Source organism: Stegostoma tigrinum, chromosome 5, assembly GCF_030684315.1.
Source record: "Stegostoma tigrinum isolate sSteTig4 chromosome 5, sSteTig4.hap1, whole genome shotgun sequence".
NCBI classification, from domain to species: Eukaryota; Metazoa; Chordata; class Chondrichthyes; order Orectolobiformes; family Stegostomatidae; genus Stegostoma; species Stegostoma tigrinum.
In genome coordinates, this window is record NC_081358.1 from 35,925,799 (window position 1) to 35,947,823 (window position 22,025).

General features: G+C 43.2%; 1 protein-coding gene across 11 annotated transcripts in view; it reads left to right on the forward strand.

The window, feature by feature from the left end:
- Positions 1 to 22,025, forward strand: part of tox (thymocyte selection-associated high mobility group box) — a 255,558-nt gene that overhangs the window by 148,831 nt on the left and 84,702 nt on the right. For all 11 annotated transcript variants that reach the window (XM_059645902.1, XM_059645907.1, XM_059645901.1 and 8 more), the window contains one exon: positions 20,418 to 20,660. In XM_059645902.1, coding sequence (XP_059501885.1) covers positions 20,418 to 20,660 — 243 coding nt within the window. The remainder of the gene's footprint in view (positions 1 to 20,417; positions 20,661 to 22,025) is intronic.

Below are 22,025 nucleotides of genomic sequence, written 5' to 3' on the forward strand. Positions count from 1 at the left end.
GTTTTTAATAGTATTTTATTTAATCCCTAAAGTTAAGGTTCAGATACACCATTTAAACATTCTTTCATTGGACATCTGAACACTATCACAGGATTTTTCTATGTGCTCTATTTTATTCCTTCTTTTACTAGCTTGCTTGCTGAAATGTAAACCTGCAAATCAGTTGAATTTCTTAACAAATAAATGATGTGCATCAGACCTTGGCTGAGCACCTTAGTGGTAATGCTTCAAAGATGAGAGCCATAATTAAAGCATTAGGTAAAGTATGCCAGGTATTTGATGTAATGCGACTGATGTTAACATAGAGTGGGACATCCTACAGACAGTAGGTGGGAACAGTGACAAAATCCTCTGAATTTGTTAGCATGATTTGCTAATTTAACTCAGAGCCTCAACTGAATAAAGCTGTTGAGTTGAATATGTCGACTACTGCTTTGAAACTATTTAAAGAACCTCTAAAAGGGGAGGTGTATTCCTTGGTTTCAGGTTCTTTGCAACTGTGTGGACAAGATTCTGTAAGCAGGAATGAATCAGAGGGCCACCCCTACATTTTCTATTGGCTCACTGAAGGTGAACATCAGGAGGAAGGTGCTGTTCTGAAGAAGCTACTGGAGCATTAACAGATCAGTTATGCAGCAAGCCTGGACAGAAGAATTTGAGAGGGCCAGTCAGTGGCAGCAGCATCACAACTGGAACTGGGTTCAGTATCGCCTGAAATGTACAACAGCAGCCTTATAGAGTACAGATCTTCATCTGTCTTCCTCTTTCGGCAGCGCCTCACAACATTCATTTCACTCCCACCTGAGCACTCTGAGCAATTGATGGATCCAATACATCATTCAATATTACATTGTAAGGCCCCACTGACCATTACTGTGCTTCATTCAAACACACCCTTCCTCTGTTACTGTCATACGATGCACCATCAGCATTCTCTTCAGCCAGAATGTCACTTGCCCAAAAAACAACTCCTCAGAGCAGTCCTTTGTCCATTCAGATTCCACGTACATTCATTCACAATATCTGTTTCTCTTTGCACCTTGTTTCAGCTTCAACTCTTGACAGATGCATCTATTTGCAGAAACTATCTCCACTTAGCAATGGAAACACCTTCCACCAACTTTCACCTCTGTTTCTGCAGAGCGAAACAGCATTGTATAGCAAGGAGAGGAGCAAGGCAGGACTGGTTTGAGGGGACAGGGATGGAGGTTGGGGTGAGCAAGCATAACCAATATCCCCTCAATCAACTGTACCAGAAACGGTAGTCCCGGAAAAATCACAAGAGTCAGGAAAGGTAAAGCTAATGGCCATTTGATCATTTCATTCACCTCAGCATATAGTCAGACAACCAGCCGGCTTTAGCTATTCATTGCTAACTCTGGTTGGATCACTCTGAAACTGGATCCCCGATGCTCCCCTGCTGGAAGGTCATCCCATTATGCAAACGTAATGGAGCTCCTTTTCACCACTAGCAATGGTCTCCATAATCACTTCACTGCCTGTCCTTCACCTCCCAAAGGTGTGTGGAGCTCATAGACTTCTTCTTCACTAAGATTGGGCTCATTCTGTGTGCTACCTCTGCTTTTCTTTTTGCACAGGCAGCAGGTGGGACTTGAAGCTGGGCTTCCCAGTCCAGGGGTATAGTTAGCATTGATTATGTTGTGACAACCTACAAGAAGGAATTAATAAACTTGCATAACTCATGTATGAGTAACAAATTAATTTTTATATCGATAAGTGAAGAAATTCATTAGAGAATGAGGAGGCCATTCACTTTTGGAATGTAGGTGTATAGTAAAGGAGCTATAGATACAGATGTATGAATCATTATAGTTAGCAACATGGTAATTAGGTTATAAAATTGCAACTGGGGTTACTTTCTAAAGGAATAGTATTGAAAAGCAGAGAAGCAATGTTAAATTTGAATTGAATCAAAGTTAGACCACACTTAGAACACTCTGGAACAGTGATAGTGAGATGCTGGTGCAGGTACACCTCTGATTTATTGGGTGAGCCTGAAACTGAGAGTGAGTATTGGTGCAATAACCAGCAGAAGTTGTCCTTGCTAATGTGTGGCCTAATGCCATGAGACCTATGAGGTCCAGAGACAATATTGAGGATTCCCAGGCAACTCTGTCCTGGCTGTGTGCCACGGTGCTGCCACCCCTGCTGGATCTGTCCTGCTGGTGGGACAGAGCATATCAGGAGGTGGTGAAGGTGGTGTGTGGGACATTGTATCTAAGTGATAATTCTGTGAGGGATGTCAAGCTGTTGCAGTGGGGGATGTCAAGCAAAATTGCACTAGTGGTGCCTGCAAATGATTATCTTTGGTTTCATTTGCTGTGAGTGATCCATTGTCCCGATTCTGAAACTTGTTTGGGCGTTGAGCAACACATTGATGATTTTGTGTTAAAAATCAGATTAGGAGTCCTAGTTAATAAAGTGTGAAGCTGGATGAACACAGCAGGCCAAGCAGCATCTCAGGAGCACAAAAGCTGACGTTTCAGGCCTAGACCCTTCATCAGAGAGGGGGTTGGGGTGAGGGTTCTGGAATAAATAGGGAGAGAGGGGGAGGCGGACCGAAGATGAAGAGAAAAGAAGGTAGGTGGAGAGGAGAGTATAGGTGGGGAGGTAGGGAGGGGATAGGTCAGCCCAGGGAAGACGGACAGGTCAAGGAGGTGGGATGAGGTTAGTAGGTAGGAAATGGAGGTGCGGCTTGGGGTGGGAGGAAGGGATGGGTGAGAGGAAGAACAGGTTAGGGAGGCAGAGACAGGCTGGGCTGGTTTTGGGATGCATTGGGGGGAGGGGACGAACTGGGCTGGTTTTGGGATGCGGTGGGGGAAGGGGAGATTTTGAAGCTGGTGAAGTCCATATTGATACCATTAGGCTGCAGGGTTCCCAAGCGGAATATGAGTTGCTGTTCCTGAACCTTCGGGTGGCATCATTGTGGCACTGCAGGAGGCCCATGATGGACATCTCATCTAAAGAATGGGAGGGGGAGTTGAAATGGTTCGCGACTGGGAGGTGCAGTTGTTTATAGTCCTAGTGTCTGATTTATGCATGATCTCGTCATGAATCTCCAGTAACCATTTGGATTGTGTGTGTGTGTGTGTGTGTGTGTGTGTGTGTGTGTGTGTGTGTGTGTGTGTGTGAGAGAGAGAGAGAGAGAGAGAGAGAGAGATTCAAATAGTAAAGGGTGAGAAGAGCAGGAGCAAAACAACAGGCAGCTCTGCAATGACACCCACCAAGTGAAGTTATTGACAATAACTTCACGGGTTTTTTAAAAAATGGTTTTTATGAAGCCTTTAATGCAATGGCATTATGAATTGCATGAACCATTCCCACACCTTGCACATTGTCCGTGTTCCAAAGCAAAACAATACAGATACAGTAAATCTGAGATCAAAAGGGCAAATGCCAAGTATGCCACTCTCAGCAAAGCCAGTCGGAATCTGTGAAGGTGGGGTTGGTTCTTGGTGGGGAATGTGGGAGGGTTGAGAAACTGGTAAAGTGTTTGTCAGAGCCTTTTCTAGAGATCTTCTGGATTCATTCCCACGACCAAGGAGGTTTCTCAGGAGCAGGCCAGATGTTGCATGTGGCTAACACTTCAATGCAGGGTAGCCTATACACTAGATTTAGACCCACTTGTTTATGGGGAGGGCAGGGTGTGTGCATGTTGGTTTGTGGCCTCCCCAGCATTTTACCACAAGAAGAGACTGCAACTCCCCCATAAGCCCATCCCAGCAGCTTTACTGCTGCCTGTAAATGTGTTGAATCTCAAAAGTTCATGTTCCATTGACGCCACCATTTTTACTAATGAGGCAAGAAGTTGTCCTCTAGCTTTCAAAGGGAGCACTTGGACAGATACCAGCTTCAGAAGGCCCTAATAGCACTGTCTGACCAAATAAAATTATACTAATTGGTATGTCTCTTCTGTAGATATTCAGTGGTGTTCTCTCCACTATTACTAATCAGTAGGCCCAAGACAAAGAATTAATAGTGCTGTATTACCTTAAAGAACAGTTCAAAGATGTGTGGGTTAGGGTACATTGGCCATGCTAAATTGCCCATAATGTTCAGGGATGTGCAGGCTATGGAGGTTAGCCGTGGGGAATGCAGGGTTACAGGGATACGGTGGGAGTGTGGGTCTGCATGGGGTGCTATTCAGAGAATCAGTGTGGACGCAATGGGCTGAATGGCCCGCTTCTACACTGTAGGAATTCTATGATTCTACGAACCCTTACCATAATGGTAGAGGAAGCAAGTACCATAAAATGCTAAACGTGGTCACCTGGCAACACCATGTGAGCCTATCCACCATCTTTATTGATCGTTAGCAAATTAGGAGGTTAGCCAATTAGGAGACACCTTCACAGAAGGTTGCTGAACCATTCACCTTGCTGGTAAATACTGGCACAGGGTACTCCTTAGCTCTTGGATTCTTGTGTTCTTGCAGCCCACAATAAAATCTAGGCCTAAATTACAAAAAAAAATGATAGTGGTATGAGCAAATGAGATTGTGGATAAAAAAAAGCAAAGAAAGCAAAAATTGTAGCAAAGAAAGCAAAAAACAGGAATTGTAAATATTAACAGCAGAATAATGGGCGCCAGCTGACATGTAAGTTTGGAGCATTGATTAAAATCAAATATCCTTGAATTCAGGTTGAGTGTAGAAGGCTGTACGATGTCCAACCAGCAGCTGAGGTTCTGCTCCTAATTCTTATGTTGAAGTTCTTTCAAAAAGTTTAGGAGGCCGTAAACGGAGAAGTCACGTAGGTGTGGGGCACAGAATCATAATGGCAAGTGATTGGAAGCCCAGGGCTTCCCTTGTGGATCAAATGCAAATGTTCAACAAAGCAATCTCTGAAACACGGACATAATGAGCTGCAAATGAAATACAGTGCAAATAAATGTCAGTTTCAAAGGGAAGCATGTTTGGGATCGTAGACGGCAGGAAGTGATAAATTAAAAGGCTAGTGCTCCTGTACTTCCCCTGTATTTGCATGGCAAAGTGCAGCAGGACCAGGAGGAACTGTCCTTCCTCATGGGGAGGGGTGGGGAGGATGTGTTCAGTGTTCACATTGCAGTGAAGTGGGGAAAATGGAGGAGGATGATCTGTTGAATGTAGAGATGGCTGGGCTGGAGTATAAGGAAGTGAATAACCCTATCACAGAAGTGAAAAGGTGAGGGTCGAAGAGCTGAGAGTTGGAAGTGGCAGTGATGCACTCATCAACATACAAGGACCAAAGTAGCACTCAGGACAGAGAATCTCACACAAATGCTCCTAAAGATTGCAAATGTCATCCCCTTTTTCAAGAAAGGGAATAGGGATAATCCTGGAAATTACAGACCAGTCAGTCTTACTTCTGTAGTGGGCAAATTACTGGAAAGGATCCTGAGGGATAGTATTTATGATTATTTAGAAAAGCACAGTTTGATTAGAAATAGTCAACATGGCTTTGTGAGGGGCAGGTCATGCCTCACAAGCCTTATTGAATTCTTTGAGGATGTGACAAAACACATTGATCAAGGTCGAGCAATGGATGAGATGTGTATGGATTTTAGCAAGGCATTCAATAAGGTCCTGCATGGAACATTCAGAAAATAAGGAGGCATGGAATTCAGGGAAATTTGGCAGTCTGGATACAAAACTGGCTGTCCAATAGAAGACGCAGGGTGGTAGTAAATGGAAAGTATTCAGCCTGGAGCTCGGTGACCAGTGGTGTGCTGCAGGGACCTGTTCTGGGATCTCTGCTGTTTGTAATCTTTAAAAATGACTTGGATCAGGAAGTGGAAGGGTGGGTTAATAAGTTTGCCAATGACAGGAAGATTGTTGAGGTTGTGGACAGCGTGGAGGGCTGTTGTAGGTTGCAATGGGACATTGACAGGATGCAGAGCTGGGCAAAGAAGTGGCAGATGGAATTCAACCCCGAAAAGTGCGAAGTGATTCATTTTGGAAGGTCAAATTGGAATGCAAAACTACGAAGTTATGCTGCAGCTCTATAAATCTCTGGTTAGACCACACTTGGAATATCGTGTTCAGTTCTGGTCACCTCATTATAGGAAAGATGTGGAAGCTTTAGAGAGGGTGCAGAGGAGATTTACCAGGATGCTGCCTGGACTGGAGGACAGGTCTTATGAGGAAAGGTTGAGGAAGCTAGGGCTTTTTTCATTGGAGCGAAGAAGGATGAGAGGTGACTTGATAGAGGTGTACAAGATGATGAGAGGCATAGATAGAGTGGATAGTCAGAGACTTTTGCCAGGGCAGAAATGACTATTATGAGGGGACACAATTTTAAGGTGATTGGAGGAAGGTATAGGGGAGAAACCAGAGGTCGGTTCTTCACACAGTGAATGGTGAGCATGTGGAATGCGCTGCTGGCGGTGGTAGTGGAGTCAGATATTTTAGAGACTTTTAAACAACTCTTGGAAAGGCACAACGGAGGATAATAAAATGTAGGGTATGCAGGGTAGATTGATCTTAGTCGGATAATAGGTCAGCACAACATCATGGGCCGAAGGGCCTGTACAGTGCTATACTGATCTCAGTTCTATGTTCTATGTAAAGTGCCGATATCCTTGTGTGAGAGGAGGTGTCCTTCAGTACAGTTTTAGTCAGGCTCTAGGATGTAGTGATGGTGGGGATTAGTCAGGCCTCCACTCCAAGAACAAATGATAGCCAATAGGCTACCCTGGTGGGGAATGGAGGTGGGACACGGCAACCTGAGAGATGGTTAGTGCAGCAGATGGTTAAAGTGGTGGAAAGTATAAGTGACATTGCAGATGTCGGTAGTGACAAAATGGACAAGGGGATTAATTAAGTGAATTGAGGTGGCATAGCGACTCAGTGGTTAGCACTGCTACCTCACAGGAACCTGGGATCAATTCCTTCTCAGGTGACTGTCTGTGTGCAATTTTGTATGTTCTCCCCATGTCTGAGTGTGTTTCTGTTGGGTGCTTGGGTTCCCTCCCACAGTCTAAAGATGTACAAGTTAGGTGGATTGGCCATGCCAAAATGTCCATAGTATCCAGGAATATGCACGGGTTAGCCATGGGAAATGCAAGTATAGTGTAGGGTGATGGGTCTGAGTGGGATCCTCTCTGGGGGGTCGGTGTGGAATTGTGGGGCTAAATTGTCTGTTCCTACAGTGTAAGGATTCTATAGAAAGAAATTTGTTCTCTGTGGAAGGAGCAGGCTGAAACAATGGATCTGCAAATATATTTGTCCATCATGAGGAAGAGATTTAAATGGGCTGTTTAAGACTTGGTCTAATGAGTTAGGAGGCTATGAGAAGATTCACAAAGGAGAAGGAATTAGTTATTTAGGAGCACAGAATATCTTAGTAACAATTATCGCAATGACGGTTTTGCGTTAAATAGCTTCACTGGGCAACCAAGGAAATGAATATCTGCAAGAAAAATGTACTTTTATGGAATGAGTGAATTTTAAATTCATAAATAAATTTATAGGTTAATGTTTCTCAGTTTATTTATTTTTTACACCATGGACATTGCTCTAAAGGGCTATTTATGATAATGTCTCTTATGTAACATAAATATCATGCTAGTGAACATTTGGAGACCTTTCGCTACTGGTGCAGCCTCACACACAATGGGTAGGTTATTAGAATATTAGCAGTGCACAGTCTGCTACTTTCTGTTCATTAATTTCAATGGAGCAAATATCCAATTAGTCCAGCTGAGATTTCCCACTAGATGCAAGGCACCACCGAAGTCTAAGTCTAGACTTAGTCCTGTAACTCTAAGGAGATTTCTCTCAGTTTTTGCCTCATCCTGGTGACTTAAGCTAACTCCAGGATATGATAACAGGAAAAGACAGCAACTTGGATTTAATAAAATGATCTCAGAGATGAGGATTCTGGGATTTTGATGAGAGGGAGGCGCAGCTTGAGTTCAATTCTCTTTACACAGAGATGATTGGCAGACAGTTTGATGACAGTGTGTTCCAGATGATAAACAGAACGGTCAAATTAACTGCAGATAATTTTCATTAGTAAGTAAAGACAGTGGAGCTAAATCAGCTAACTACTGGATACAGGTATAGGGATTATGATGCACAACCTACTCATGCTTCATTGGCTCTGTTCATGCAAACATTTTGCCTGCTCATCTTACTGTCTTCCGATTTATAGATGGTGTTGTATTGTAAATCTAGACTCAAGGTGCCTTTTGCACAGAATGGGAAATGGGGTTTGTGTGTGCTGTAGCCTCGGCAGGGCTCAGGGGCAGCACAGTTAGACAAGGGCACCACGGTAGGAGATCCAGATGAGGAAATTAATGGGGTACCTACAGAAGGAGGTGGCTGGAAATGCAAAACAAAATGCTTTTTGCTTTGGAAAGCTTTAAAGAAGACTAATGATCAACACAATGATTGTGAAGAGTCCATCACCAACATGGACTGGGCTTTGTGCAGAAACCCACCCTTTGCAACATAAAAATGGTCACTAAAGCCATTCAGATAGTTGTGCATTCAACCATCATGTAGCACCTAATGGCTGATGTCACAAGCAACACATGCAGTATACAATCGAAATCTGAGTGTTGCATTAGAGTGTCAGACTGCTCTTTTACAAGGTCACTTTGCTGCCATACCAGCCTATACACCTGCCATCACTTCTGTGGAATCAAATCTTCAAAGAGGCTTGCAGCGTGCCAAAGTGAACTGTCACCCAACAGATTGCTACGATTCTTGATGTACTGCCCTCTGGGAAAAGCAGTGGCTCCATGGAATATTCACCGGATCAATTACTATAGCTTTACAGGGGTGGCACGATGGCTCAGTAGTTAACGCTGCTGCCGCACAGCGCCAAGGATCCGGCTTTGATTCCGTCCTTGGGCAACAGTCTGTGTGGAGTTTGTGCATCGTCCCTGAGTCTGCATGGGCTTCCTCCAAGTGCTCTGGTTTCCTCCCACAGTCCAAAGATGTGCAGGCTAGGTGGATTGGCCATGCTACATTGTCCATAGTGTTAACCATTGGAAATACAGGAGTTATTGGGAAGGGGCTGGGTTTGGATGGGATACGCTTTGGAGTCTTGGATGGCATTGATCTAAATGGCCTGTTTCTGCACTGTAGAGGTTCTATGGTGTGGCCAAGATGTAAAAAGTTAAATTCCTGATGGAGATAACACTGACATTCTGTGAAGTAAAGAAGATGTATTCCCTTGAATTAAGTATGTTGAATTCAGTAATTATACAGAGCCATAACTCAGACTGCATCTGGTGTATTGAATATAAATTGAGTCTCCTTACCTAAGAATTGACATAACTTGTCTAAAGCAGTTCAGAGAAGGTTCATCTTTCTAATTCCTGGGATGAAGGGGTTGTCTTATGAGAAAGGTTCCTTGACTATCCCCATTCTCAATGATGGAGGGTCTAGCACATCAAATACAAAAGACAAGGTTGAAGATTCTGTGAGGATCTATGGCCAGATCGTCAATGCAAGTGTCCTCTGGGCACCCCCAGCATTACATATACTAATCTTCAGCCAACGTGATTTCCTCCACGTTGTTGGAAAAGCTGTTTACTGCAAAGGCCTCTGACAAAATCCCAGCAAAGCAATAAACCCCTGTGCTCCTGAAGACTTTGCTAATCTTTTTCTTTTCACAGACAGAAAGCAAAGTTAACATATCGGGCCCAGTGACGACTCTGGTCAAGGGTCACTGGACCCCAAACATTAACCGTGCCTTCTCTCCACAGATACTGCTGGACCTGATGAGTTTCTCCAGCAATTTCTTTTTGTGTCTCTGATTTCTAGCATTCTGCAGTTCTTTGGTTTTTGTTTAATTGTTGCATGTTTGCCCTTATTTCTTCAATTGTCTGGGCAGCTATGTGGTTAGCACTACTGCTTTACAGCATCAGGGACCCAGGTTCAATTCCAACCTCAGGCACTGTCTGTGCAGAGTTGGCACATTCTCCCTGTGTCTGCGTGGATTTCCTCTGGGTGCTCTAGTTTCCTCCTGCAGTCCAAAGATGTGCAGAGGGGGTTAAAATTGGTAGGATGTGTAGATTAGGTGGATCGGTCATACTAAATTGCCCATGGTGTCCAAGGACGTGCAGGGCGAGGTGGAATAGCCATGGGAAATGCAAGATTACAGTGATAGGGTAACATTCGTTTCAGCAGTTTGGTGTGGGCCAAATAGCCTGTTTGCAAACTGTAGAGATTCTATGATTCTTGGCCCTTCTTTACAGAATTCTGAAATGCTCCCAATCTTTGTACTTAATAATACTTTGACATTATACAATCTTTAACCTCTTTTGTTATCCAAGGTTGACTCACTCTCCTGCTGTATTTTGGACCCTCAAGGAAATATAATTTTTAAAAAATATTATTTATTTAAATGCTGACCATTGACTGGCTTAATGTAGTTTACCCATCTACCAAAACAAATTAGCCTTCATAGAATCCCTGCAGTGTGGAAACAGGCTAAATGGCCTAAAAAAGTCATACCAACTCTCTGAAGAGCATCCCACTCAGACACATCCTCCCACACTATCCCTGTAATCCTGCATTTCCCATGGCTAATCCACTTAATCTACACATCCCTGGACACTATGTGTAATTTTCCATGGCCAAACCACCTAACCTGCACATCTTTGGCCTGTGGGAGGAAACTGGAGGACCTGGCAGAAACCCACACAGACACAGGGAGAATGTGCAGACTTCATACAGACAGTCACCGAAGGGTTGGATCAAACCCAGGTCCCTGACGCTGTGAGGCTGTGCGGCTAACCACTGAGACACCATGTTTTGTAGCTTCCTTTGTTTAGATTTAAGACCCTGGTTCTCATTTGAACAACATCATTTTCACACCTTATTGCAAATTCTGTCATCTTACAGGAACTCTTTAATAAAGGCTCCTTTGCAGTGAGGTTACGAATTAGCTCTTACACTTACGCAATACAGGATTAAAGCTGCCTGTTCTATCAATAACAAGGTATGGAGCTGATGAACACAGCAAGCCAAGCAGCATTTCCTGCTCCTAAGATGCTAAGATTCTCCAGCATCTACAGTTCCTATTATCTCCACCTGTTCACTAGTTGGTTCCTCAACAGTACGTTCTGGAAAACCATGCTGTATGTATTCCTGGAAACTGTCCACCACAGCATTCGTGCTAATTAATCCAATCCATACTTAAATTCAAATGGGCCATGATTACAGTTTATTACACACACCTCTAATTTCTAGATATAAATGCCCTACGTTTCTAAAACCGTTCAGTGGGCCCCAGTACTCACACAAATGTTTGTTGCCCCTTGCAGTTTTTTTTCCCATTCAGGTTTATTTTAGATCTTCTGTTCCCAGACGCTCTCAGTAATGTGCTGATTTCACCCGTTATGAATTGTGCTGCACTGCTTCATTTACCTTTTGGTCCATCCTCTCTAAATATTGAATACCTTGAGCATTCAGCTCCCAGACATGATCAGTGTGTGGTCACTCCTCTGAAGTAGTCATTAGAATCTGCTTATTTACTTCTATTTGGCTCTGAATAGCAGAATGCTTCCTGACAAGTGAAATAAAAAGCAGAAAATGCAACTGAAACTCAGCAAGTCTGGCAGCATCTGTGGAGAGAAACAGAATTAACGTTTAGGGTCCAGTGACCCTTCTCTAGAGTCAACATTTCAAGTTCAATATGACTCTTCAGAACATTCAGAGCCAGAGCTGGAACCTTCCAGAAGCCCCCTGACAGTGTCCTCTCTGACATTGCAGTTGTGGCTTTACCAGGTCACCGATTTCAATGGGAAATCCTTAATGAAAAATGTACATTTTTCACACAGTGCTTCTTCTGTGGTCATAGAGGTGAATTACCTCTTCAACATGTAGAGTAAGTATGTCCTATTACTGTCAGTGCTTCCTTCCCTTTTTCCTTCTCCCTCTTCTAGCAGGCTGACCTACTCTGTGTGACCTTTATTTTTTCTTTAAGTCATGTTGTATTCCACAAGCATGTTTATTAATGTCCCTATATCTGGTGGAAGCAGTTCTATGCAGAATCACAGAAGTCAGAGATACGTCCTTCAGTACCTGCCACACCATTCTTTTAAACGTTAGTAAGTAGAAAGAATTAGAAAAGCATCAAACACTGTAGAATCAAAGCAATAGCCAGAAAGTGATCAATCAGCAATAAAACTGTAAGTGGTTGATGACCTCTTTAGATAACTTGGTTGGAGATGTGTCCTTACCACTCCTGAATGAATGCTCAGCTTTGAGAAGTTGAAAAAGATTAATACAGTCTAACGTATTGAACTCCAAAATGGTTCCATTGGTGTCAAATCAACATTGAAGTAATTGAAGTAGTGGCCCGTCCACGCTGCATCTTTCTGCTTGTATGTGTTGTTATGTCTGCAATTGTTTGGCACCGGGTGTGAGTTGCCCTTCGAATGTGCATGAACACCATGGGCACCACGTTGTAACTCTCACTTATAGCATACTGTAAACAGGCCCTAAAAAGTTCAGCTTTTTATTGTTCAGAGTACAATCACAAAATATTGAGGAGAGATTAAAAGAGGTTCTTTAAGTGTAGGAATATAGAATGCTGTAACACAAGTAATGATTGACACCAAATTGAGAGCAGCAGACAGACAGATATCAGCTAGTTACTTGGGAACATGAAAGAGAAAGCAAGGAAAAGTGAACCAGCCGGAGATTCTATGATTTTGAGAGAAAAGAAGAGTGAAGCTCACTTGCGGATAGGCAGCAAATGTTGGCCTTGCCAATGATGTGAATGTCCCTGTTCAAATGATTGAAGAACAGTAGAAAAATAGGACTGTGGAAATTTAACCACAAGAGTGTGGTAGGTTCAGTAAGGAAAGGAAGGGCTAAATAGTATCCTTGACTGTTAACATGTAATCTTCTGTAAATGCCTCTTTGACAGCTAGCTTCTTTGACAGTTAGTTCCTAACAGTCCTTCTCCCTCTTAGCAGAACTTTCATCAAGCTGAACTGATTGTATCTGTGGTCATCTGATGTAAATATCAGAGATAACAAGATTTAGAGCTGGATGGACACAGCAGGTCAAGCAGCATCAGAGGAGCAGGAAGGCTGATGTTTCGGGCCTAGACCCTTCATCAGAAATGGGGGAGGGGAAGGGGGTTCTGAAATAAATAGGGAGAGAGGGGGAGGCAGATAGAAGATGGATAGAGAAGATAGGTGGAGAGGAGACAGACCAGTCAAAGAGGCGAGGATGGAGCCAGTAAAGGTGAGTGTAGGTGGGGAGGTAGGGAGGGGATAGGTTAGTCCAGGGAGGACAGACAGGTCAAGGGGCTGGGATGAGGTTAGTACGTGGGAGATGGGGATGGGGCTTGAGATGGGAGGAGGGGATAGGTGGGAGGAAGGACAGGTTCGGGAGGCGGGAACGAGCTGGGCTGATTTTGGGATGCAGTAGAGGGAGGGGAGATTTTGAAGCTCGTGAAGTCCACATTGATACCATTGGGCTGCAGGGTTCCCAAGCGGAATATGCTGTTCCTGCAACCTTTGGGTCGCATTGTTGTGGCACTACAGGAAGCCCAGGATGGACATGTCGTCTGCAGAATTGGAGGGGCTGTTGAAATGGTTCACGACTGGGAGGTACAGTTGTTTAGTGCGAACGGAGCATAACTCTCCATGATTCCCTTGTCCGCGCCACACTCCCCTCCAGCCCCACCTCACCCAGCACTTTTCCTTGCAACTGCAGGAAGTGCTACACCTGACCTCCTCCCTCACCGCCATCCCAGGCCCCAAAAAGACTTTCCACATCAAGCAGATGTTCACCTGTACATCTGCTAATGTGGTATACTGCATCGACTATTCCCATTGTGGCCTCCTCTACATCAGGGAAACCAAGCCGAGGCTTGGGGACCGCTTTGCAGAACACCTCCGCTCGGTTCGCAATAAACAACTGCACCTCCCAGTTGAGAACCATTTCGACTTCCCCTCCCATTCCTTAGACAACATGTCCATCCTGGGCCTCCTGCAGTGCCATAATGAAGCTACTCAAAGGTTGCTGGAACAGCAACTCATATTCTGCTTGGGAACCCTGCAGCCCAATGGCATCAATGTGGACTTCACAAGCTGCAAAATCTCCCCTCCCCACCGCATCCCAAAACCAGCCCAGCTTGACCCCACCTCCCTAACCTATCCTTGCTCCCATCTATCCCCTCCTCCCACCTCAAGCCCCACCCCCATCTCCTATCTACTAACCTCATCCCGCCCCGTTGACCTGTCCCTCCTCCCTGGACTGACCTATCTCCTCCCTACCTCCCCATCCATATTCACCTTTACTGGCTCCATCCCTGCCTCATTGACCTGTCTGTCTCCTCTCCACCTATCTTCTTCTTTATCCATCTTCTGTCCGCCTCCCTATTTATTTCAGAATCCCCTTCCCCTCCCGCATTTCTGACGAAGGGTCTAGGCCCGAAATGTCAGCCTTCCTGCTCCTCTGATGCTGCTTGGTCTGCTGTGTTCATCCAGATTTACACCTTGTTATCTCAGATTCTGCAGCGTCGGCAGTTCCCACCATCTCTGATATAAATATCAGCTCTTCCACTTGACCAATGACCAGATGATATGGGGGAACCATTTTGTTGCTAATCTTAGTTTACTGTGACTTTAACCATTTAAGTGGAGCTGTGTAGTGATGCCTGAAAAGGAAACTTGCGTTTTCTGGTGGCAATATCTGAGCACTTTATTACCACTGGGAATTTTCATGAGTTCATAAGTTGTATCAATGCTATGCATTCTTTTAGCTTTGTCATGTCAATGTTGTGCTTTGTCTGCATTTCTTAGCCTGTTTGACAACAATTAGATGAAATTGCAAATTGCAGTGTCTGTGATTTATTCTAGAGCAGGCAGAATCAAATTATACATTCCCCCATGAATGTTGGGCGTTCGGGTGTCAGATCTTTGCAAATGTTATCTGAAGTTAAAATTGAGCAGAAGCCCACACCTTCCAACCTGTGGTGCAAACAGATACAAGCTTCCATTCAGAGATAGTAATAACTACAGATGCTAGAGTCAGAGATAACACAGTGTGGAGTTGGAGGAACACAGCAGACTAGGCAGCATCAGAGGAGCAAGAAAGTTGATGTTTCAGGTCAGGACTCTTCTTCATAAGTGGGCTTCCATTCACTTTTGGCTTTCTAGATGATATCACTTAATTTATTGGAAGTGACGAAACATCTTTTATTTGAAAGGCATCATTTGATTTCTTGTTTTGAATAACAGTGAATTTTTAAAAGACCATTATTTGAAATAAGAAAACAAAAATGAATTGGATCTTTGCATTTAGAATGTAAATTTGTGTGAAAAAAAGAATAAAGTTAAATCTTATTAGTATCATGGGGAAATTGCCTGATCATTCAACGTGAAAGACTGTATTGCCATTTCTTTGTGGGTGAAGATTTAGGAGTATTGTACTCATTGGGTGCAGGTCTGTTACAGGCCGATTCCTCCATAGACGGTGGAAGTAAAGATGTACCTGATGCTGGTGAAAAATTGGATCAATTCTCCTCCTGTGATGTTTGATCTGGTTCATCACTTAATCTCTGGAGCACTCCTGGAGTAGCATCTCCAAACATCACTGTCTATATCCTGTGCTTCCCATCTGTGATTGTTAATAGAGGGAATATCTATCTCTGTAAGGGGAAGTTTGCAGATTCCTGTCCTTCAGACGTGTTTTATTTAGATCTGTTCTTGGGCTTAGGATTGAAATTGAAATGCAGCTTTGACAGAACAAGCAGTTGATCTGCAGGACAATCAGCACTGAGCATGATTCTAGAATGCATTATGACCTTCAGATGATGGTGCTGCACCAAGATACAGACTATCAAGTTTAGAATTGGAGCACATTAATGTGGTCTTGAAGCAGTCTTTCTATTGAAAGAAGGGGTTGGTCATGGACTTTCTCCATGGAACTCCAAAAGCAAACATCTCTATTTTCATTGCATGGTTTCTGAGCCCCACCTTCCACGTTAGGCTGTTACAGCCAATTCTGCCATTAAAGTTGCAAAAGGCCACAACGTTATCTTTGGGAGGCTTTCTGGTTGAGTTCTTGGAGATGCGTGTTGACATTAACTGTATCAGGTAGGGAGCATAGATTCTGCTGAGAGTGGCACATTGCTGGTATTGGATTGGCAGGCATAGGGACATGATGTGTTTAGAATGGCCAATTGGCAGGTTTGAAAGTGTAGTAGCAATAGTTCTTCACCAACAAGCTAATGCAGATGGTGTTAACACCGCGTGGAGCTGGAGGAACACAGCATGCCAGTGTTCTTCCAGCTTCACAGTGTGTTATCTCTGACTCCAGTATCGGTAGTTCTTTCTATCACTGCAGATGGTGTCATTGTCTACTTGACCAATAGAGGGCGTATTGTTCTGCCAGGCTGCCTTGCTCGAAAATGTGAAACTCACTCAGGGCCACTGTACCGATGTCTAGACTGATCAATTCATGGACCAATAGAGCCAATTATCATTTGGGACACCTGATATTGTCCTCATCCTTCAATAGCAGCACTTTTCTTACTTTCTTACCTTTTAAAGTGAGGTTAGGTGTTTGTGTTTCCTTTTCTGTCATTGACTCCCCAAAGTCTGTCCATCAGAAGGATCTTGATCATTTGGGGAACTGGACTGAGGACTGGCAAATGCAATTCATTACAGATGTGTGTGAGGTGTTGCACTTTGGAAAGTCAAACCAAAGTAGGACTTATACAGTAATTGGTAAGGTCCTGAGGAGTGTGGTGGAACAGGGGGACCTAGCACTACAAGCACATAGTTTGTTGAAAGCAGCACCACGTGTGGGCAGGATGATGAAGAAGGCATTTAGCATACTGGCTTTCATCAGTCAAGGCATTGAGAATAAGAGTTGGGATATTATGTTACAGTTGTATAAGTCATTGGTGAGAACACACTTGGAGTATTGTGTACAGTTTTGTTCACCCTGTTATAGGATAAACATAGTTAAACTGGAAAGAGTACAAAGAAGATTTATGAGGATGTTGCCAAGTCTCGTAGGCCTGCGTTGTCGGGAGAAGTTGGACAGGATAGGACTTTATTCCAGGGAACGTAGGTGAATCTTATTGAGGTGTATAAAATCATGAGGGTCATAGATGGGATGGAAGCAATTAGTCTTTTTCCCAGGCCTGGGGAATTGAAAACTAGAGAGCAGAAGTCAAGGTCAGAGGGGAAAGATTTAAGAAGGACCTGAGGGGCATTTGGATAGATGCATGGATGGGAAAGCTTTAGAGGGATGTGGAACAAATGCAGGAAATTGGAACCAGCTGAGTTGGCACCATGGTCCGCATGGACCAGATTGGACGAAGGGCCTATTTCCATGCAGTATTACTCTACGACTCTAACTACAAGGCACAAGCCAAGACTGGAATGGAATTTTCCCCACTTGCCTGGATGGGTGCAGCTCCAACAACTCTCAAGAAGCTTGACACCCATCCAAGACAAAGCAGCCACTTGATCGGCACCACATCCACAAGCATCCACTCCCTCCACCATCACTGACGCTCAGTAGCAGCATGGTGTATCGTCCAAAAGAGGAATTCTTGAAATTCACCACGTCTCCTCCTACTGTGCCTTCCAAACACAAGACCGCTTACATCTGGAAGGACAATGACATCAAATAGAGGGGAATACCAATCAGCTGCAATTTCCTCTGTAGGCAGTCACCATCCTAACTTGAAAATGTATCACTACTCCTTCATTGACAGTCATCCTGGAACTCCCTTCTTAGTTGTGGTGATACCAATATCTAACGGACTGCAGTAGTTCAAGAAGGCAGCTCACCACCAGATTCTCAACAGTAGTTAGGAATGGGCAATAAATATTGGTCCAGAAGGTGAAGCTCATGTCCTTGATTGGATAACAGAACCTCATCATCATATGCTAAATGCACTTGGAAATTTTCACCTCAAGAAATGAGATCTTCACCCTGCAGTACCCAAACAAGCCATTGGCCTATTCCTTTCTGTTATGAGCTGTCACCATCACACAAGTGGACACTATTAGTCACTCCATGGAAACATGACCAACATCCACACTCGAGGCAGCCCATCTGTCTGATATGTCTTTAAAATATATATTATATATATATGTATAACCTCGAGGGGCCTATGGTGCAGCTAGGCCTCTGATAAGATTTGTTGTTGCTTAACCCCATCACCATTGAGTGGGTGGCCATTCCATCTCCACCAACTCGAGCATGGACCGCAGCGGTTCAAGAAGGCAGTTCACCATCACCTTCTCAAGGGCAGCTAAGGACAGGCAATAAAGGATAGCCCAGCCAGCAACACCCATTTTCCACAAAAGAATAAAAAATCCCGTCCCCACTGCCACATGCAAGGCCCAGCATACTGAACATACCGTGCTGTCGGCACTGAATCCAAGTTCTCCCAAAAGCCCCACAGTTGCCCAATCTCTCTTACCATCTCCACCCAGACCCCCAGTCCATGAGGAAAAGAGGACCTTAGCCCTTGCAGCCTGGGCAGAGCTTTCATGGAACCATGGGATCACCCAAGACTTTCCAGCTGTCAATCTGGCTGCAGTTTTCCTACCAGAAGTTGCCATTACGCACAATACTGGCAGCTGTTTGACCAAGGCACCAACATGGTCCGCAGCTTCTCTGCCCATCACACCAGCCTGCCATCCTGCCTTCATCATTTACCCCCATGGTTTCACTGGGAGCCTCTTGGAAGATCACATGCAGCTGTCTGATTTTGCCCAGCATCAGGCTGCATACTCTACCTCAGCCAAAAATATAGACTGATACTTCAACCAACTGTATTGAATGGAATGCTCCAGTATTGAAGGTGCTATATCTCAGCTGAAATATTAAACCAAAATGCTGTTTGCCAAGATTAGTAGATTTTAAAGGTTCCTCAACAACATTCACATTACATTGAGATTTGTTGCTACTCAGTCAGTACTCCTGTTTTAATCCTCACTGCCTAAATTAGATTAACTGTTCAATAATTTCATCTATCTCTTTGTGGAATCTTGCTATGCATAAAAATAGACCCTGTATTTGCCGAAATGATATAAGTCACTTGCATTCACAGATCATACAACAGCTATTCTTGAGACTCATTGGACTCATCCTAATTCACCTGTTTTCAAAACTCTTGAGCTTTTATCTTTACAATGCCTAATTATTGTTTTAATATGTTCAGAAATTTCATCCCTTCCAGCCTACCTGGAATTTTATTCCAAGTATGGATTGCTTTCTTGTAAAGAAGAGTTTCCCCTGATCAATCCTAAATGTGTGTCTCGCTGATTTCAATCTCTGCCTCCTTATCCTTGTCTTGCAATTTAATTCAAATTAATTTCTCAGATTTACCTTTCTCAGTCAGTGTATTAGCTTAAATGCTGATACAACATTATCTCTCAAATGTCTGCTTTTGCGACTAGAAAGTCCAAATTTCTCTAATCTTTCCTCAAAACTGAGACTGCATGAAAACTGGAGGGTGATTCATGCAGTGCAGGGATGATGAAGGGTTCAGATTTGAAATTTTAATTAAAGTTTTCACCCAAATTCATCCATTTGAAGGGCTAAAAATGTCCCATGGATAAGCCTCTTTGCTGTTCATTATCCTGGCTCCAACACTTGTATGTCACCTGTGTGTCTCAAAGAACTGGAGACAGCATACCACATATCTGTTTGTACTGCCTCTGAATTGTAATCTTGTATTTTGGTTACTCGATTTGATATCCTATCGACTGATCTTGCATCTTTACTCTAAAATAAATCATTCTTTGTGAAGTGGTTTGAAATGTTTCTAAAAAATGGGATAGGATAGAAATTTTCTTTTAATACTGGCTGAAACCAGAAGCACTTTGCCAGCTGCCTGGTTCATTAACTCAGAGAGAGAGAGAATTCCTATTCAGCACAGACATTAATTGTTTTGCATACATTTCATGCTATTTTGCAGAATGATGTTTATTTGAATTATACACTCTCGAGCCTTGTCAATGCATATTTTTGCTACTGCCAAGGATAGTTTCAATCACCTTGTGAACACTAATTCTAATTTTAAGTGATTTGAAATAAACTGCAATTAGCATATTTTATTTCAAAGAAAACAATGATTGCCATAAATTTCCAGATTCAGATTCAACCTGTTACTTTTGATCTTAAGTCTAAATTCCAGAATTATTTGATTTGGCAAGTACTGGGGCAGGTTTGGATACATCAAATTTGACATTTAATCTCCGATGCTGTCTGAGTTAAGTAACTATGACACTGTCTAAAGTAACATGGTAAATTCTGCTTGATGGTAATTGTCAACATTGCTGGTTAGAAACAGCACAGTGAGTTACGACCATCTCATTGGAAGTATTATGGTGAGTATTCCTTTTTGCTTGAGGGTCCCATGGTTCCTTTAGAATGAACATATCTATTAAAGTGCCATTTTATTCCACAGACTTATCCAGTCCCAAACATTGGAGATGAGGATTTGGATATCCCTCCTATTACTCCTCCTACAATGCCAGATCATTCACTGCTTCACTTGGCAGACACAGAATCCAGTTATCATTCAATCTGCCACTCAATGCCACAGAATGGGCTACTTCAGTTCAACCCACAGAACATGAATCTTCCCGCAATAACAGTGTCCAATATGTTAAACCAAGATGGAGCTCTGCTTTCAAACTGTCTTTCTGTGGTAGGTAATTCATTTGTTACCTTTTTAGACAAACAGCTTGTCAGGATTTCTCTAAGTAATTGATAATTAAGCTCTTGGTGTTTATAGTGGTATACATGATTTCAAACCTGTTTTTGTATGCTTGTAATTTTTCACATTGATGAGCATCTTTAAGAGGTCATGCAGTAATTACTAAATTGATGCCTTAGTTTTCTTTGAACCTATTAAACATTTTATGAGTAAATTTGGAACCTTAAAACAGTTCAGCCGAAAATAATTGTTTTCAATGTTTATTCATTTACAGACACAAATAATTAACACTTCTTAAAATAGTAGACTAAAGGACATCAAAATAACATACTGTTGGTAACTGAAATTGTAATTGCTAGTATTAATATATCTCATTATGCTAAAAATAATTGAAGATTCCTGAGGGTGAGAAGCGAAATGCAGTTTACCAATGCTTAGCTCTAGAGATGCACCTGAGATTAGTCAAATAAATCACAGATGTCAGTAAGTAAGATTAAATTGATGTATAGTTTGCCAAGATTTTGTTTTACTTCACTACTCCTAGCTGTAGTGAGGTGGGGGCGGGGGCAATGGAGAACTGACGTTCAAGTGCATTAACGTGGAGAATGGTCAGAGAACACCCAGAGCAGAAAAGTGCTGGGAGATGGAGGAGTGGGTGAGAGACAAAGGCAGGTGGACATATCTGGCAAGGAATTTCAGGGAGCCATTCTTCAACATGAGCCTCAGCAAGGAGCAACAGAACAAAATGTGGGACATCTCTGTTTAACACCCTCACTGAAGTTTGCTGCAGTCATTATAGCAACCTCAGAGCAGGAGAAGGACTATTGTAGTTACCCATGAACATGACTTTGGTGATGAACTTATTTGCAGATGGTTTGTTCCCTTCAGAAGATAGAGATATTTGCAACATCTTGCAGTTTGCTGTCCACTGTTATATGAGGGAGGTCACTGAGGTTCTCTAAGACAGTTAATTAAATGTCACTAATGTGAGCCAGGAAGAAGCAGGAGGAGTGCTGATGGGCCTTCGCTTTGACTGCACAGTTCCCCATGGCTCAGGGTGTCTCCAAATACGCACATCAGCGTATGGGTCCCAGAACTCAGCTCTATCACTTCAGACTTCAAATTCCAATGGCAACCACCACCAATCACCCTGCCACACACCCACACACTTTCACATGCACCCATAAATACAAACAACAACACACCTACGCACACACAGAGACAGACATATTCACGTCCACACATGCATAAATGCACACATGCGCGCGCAAACAGAAACACAACACAAACAGACAGCGCCACCACTCATAATCTATGTTCAAACATTAATCCCAACACCATGAGCTTCTACCATGT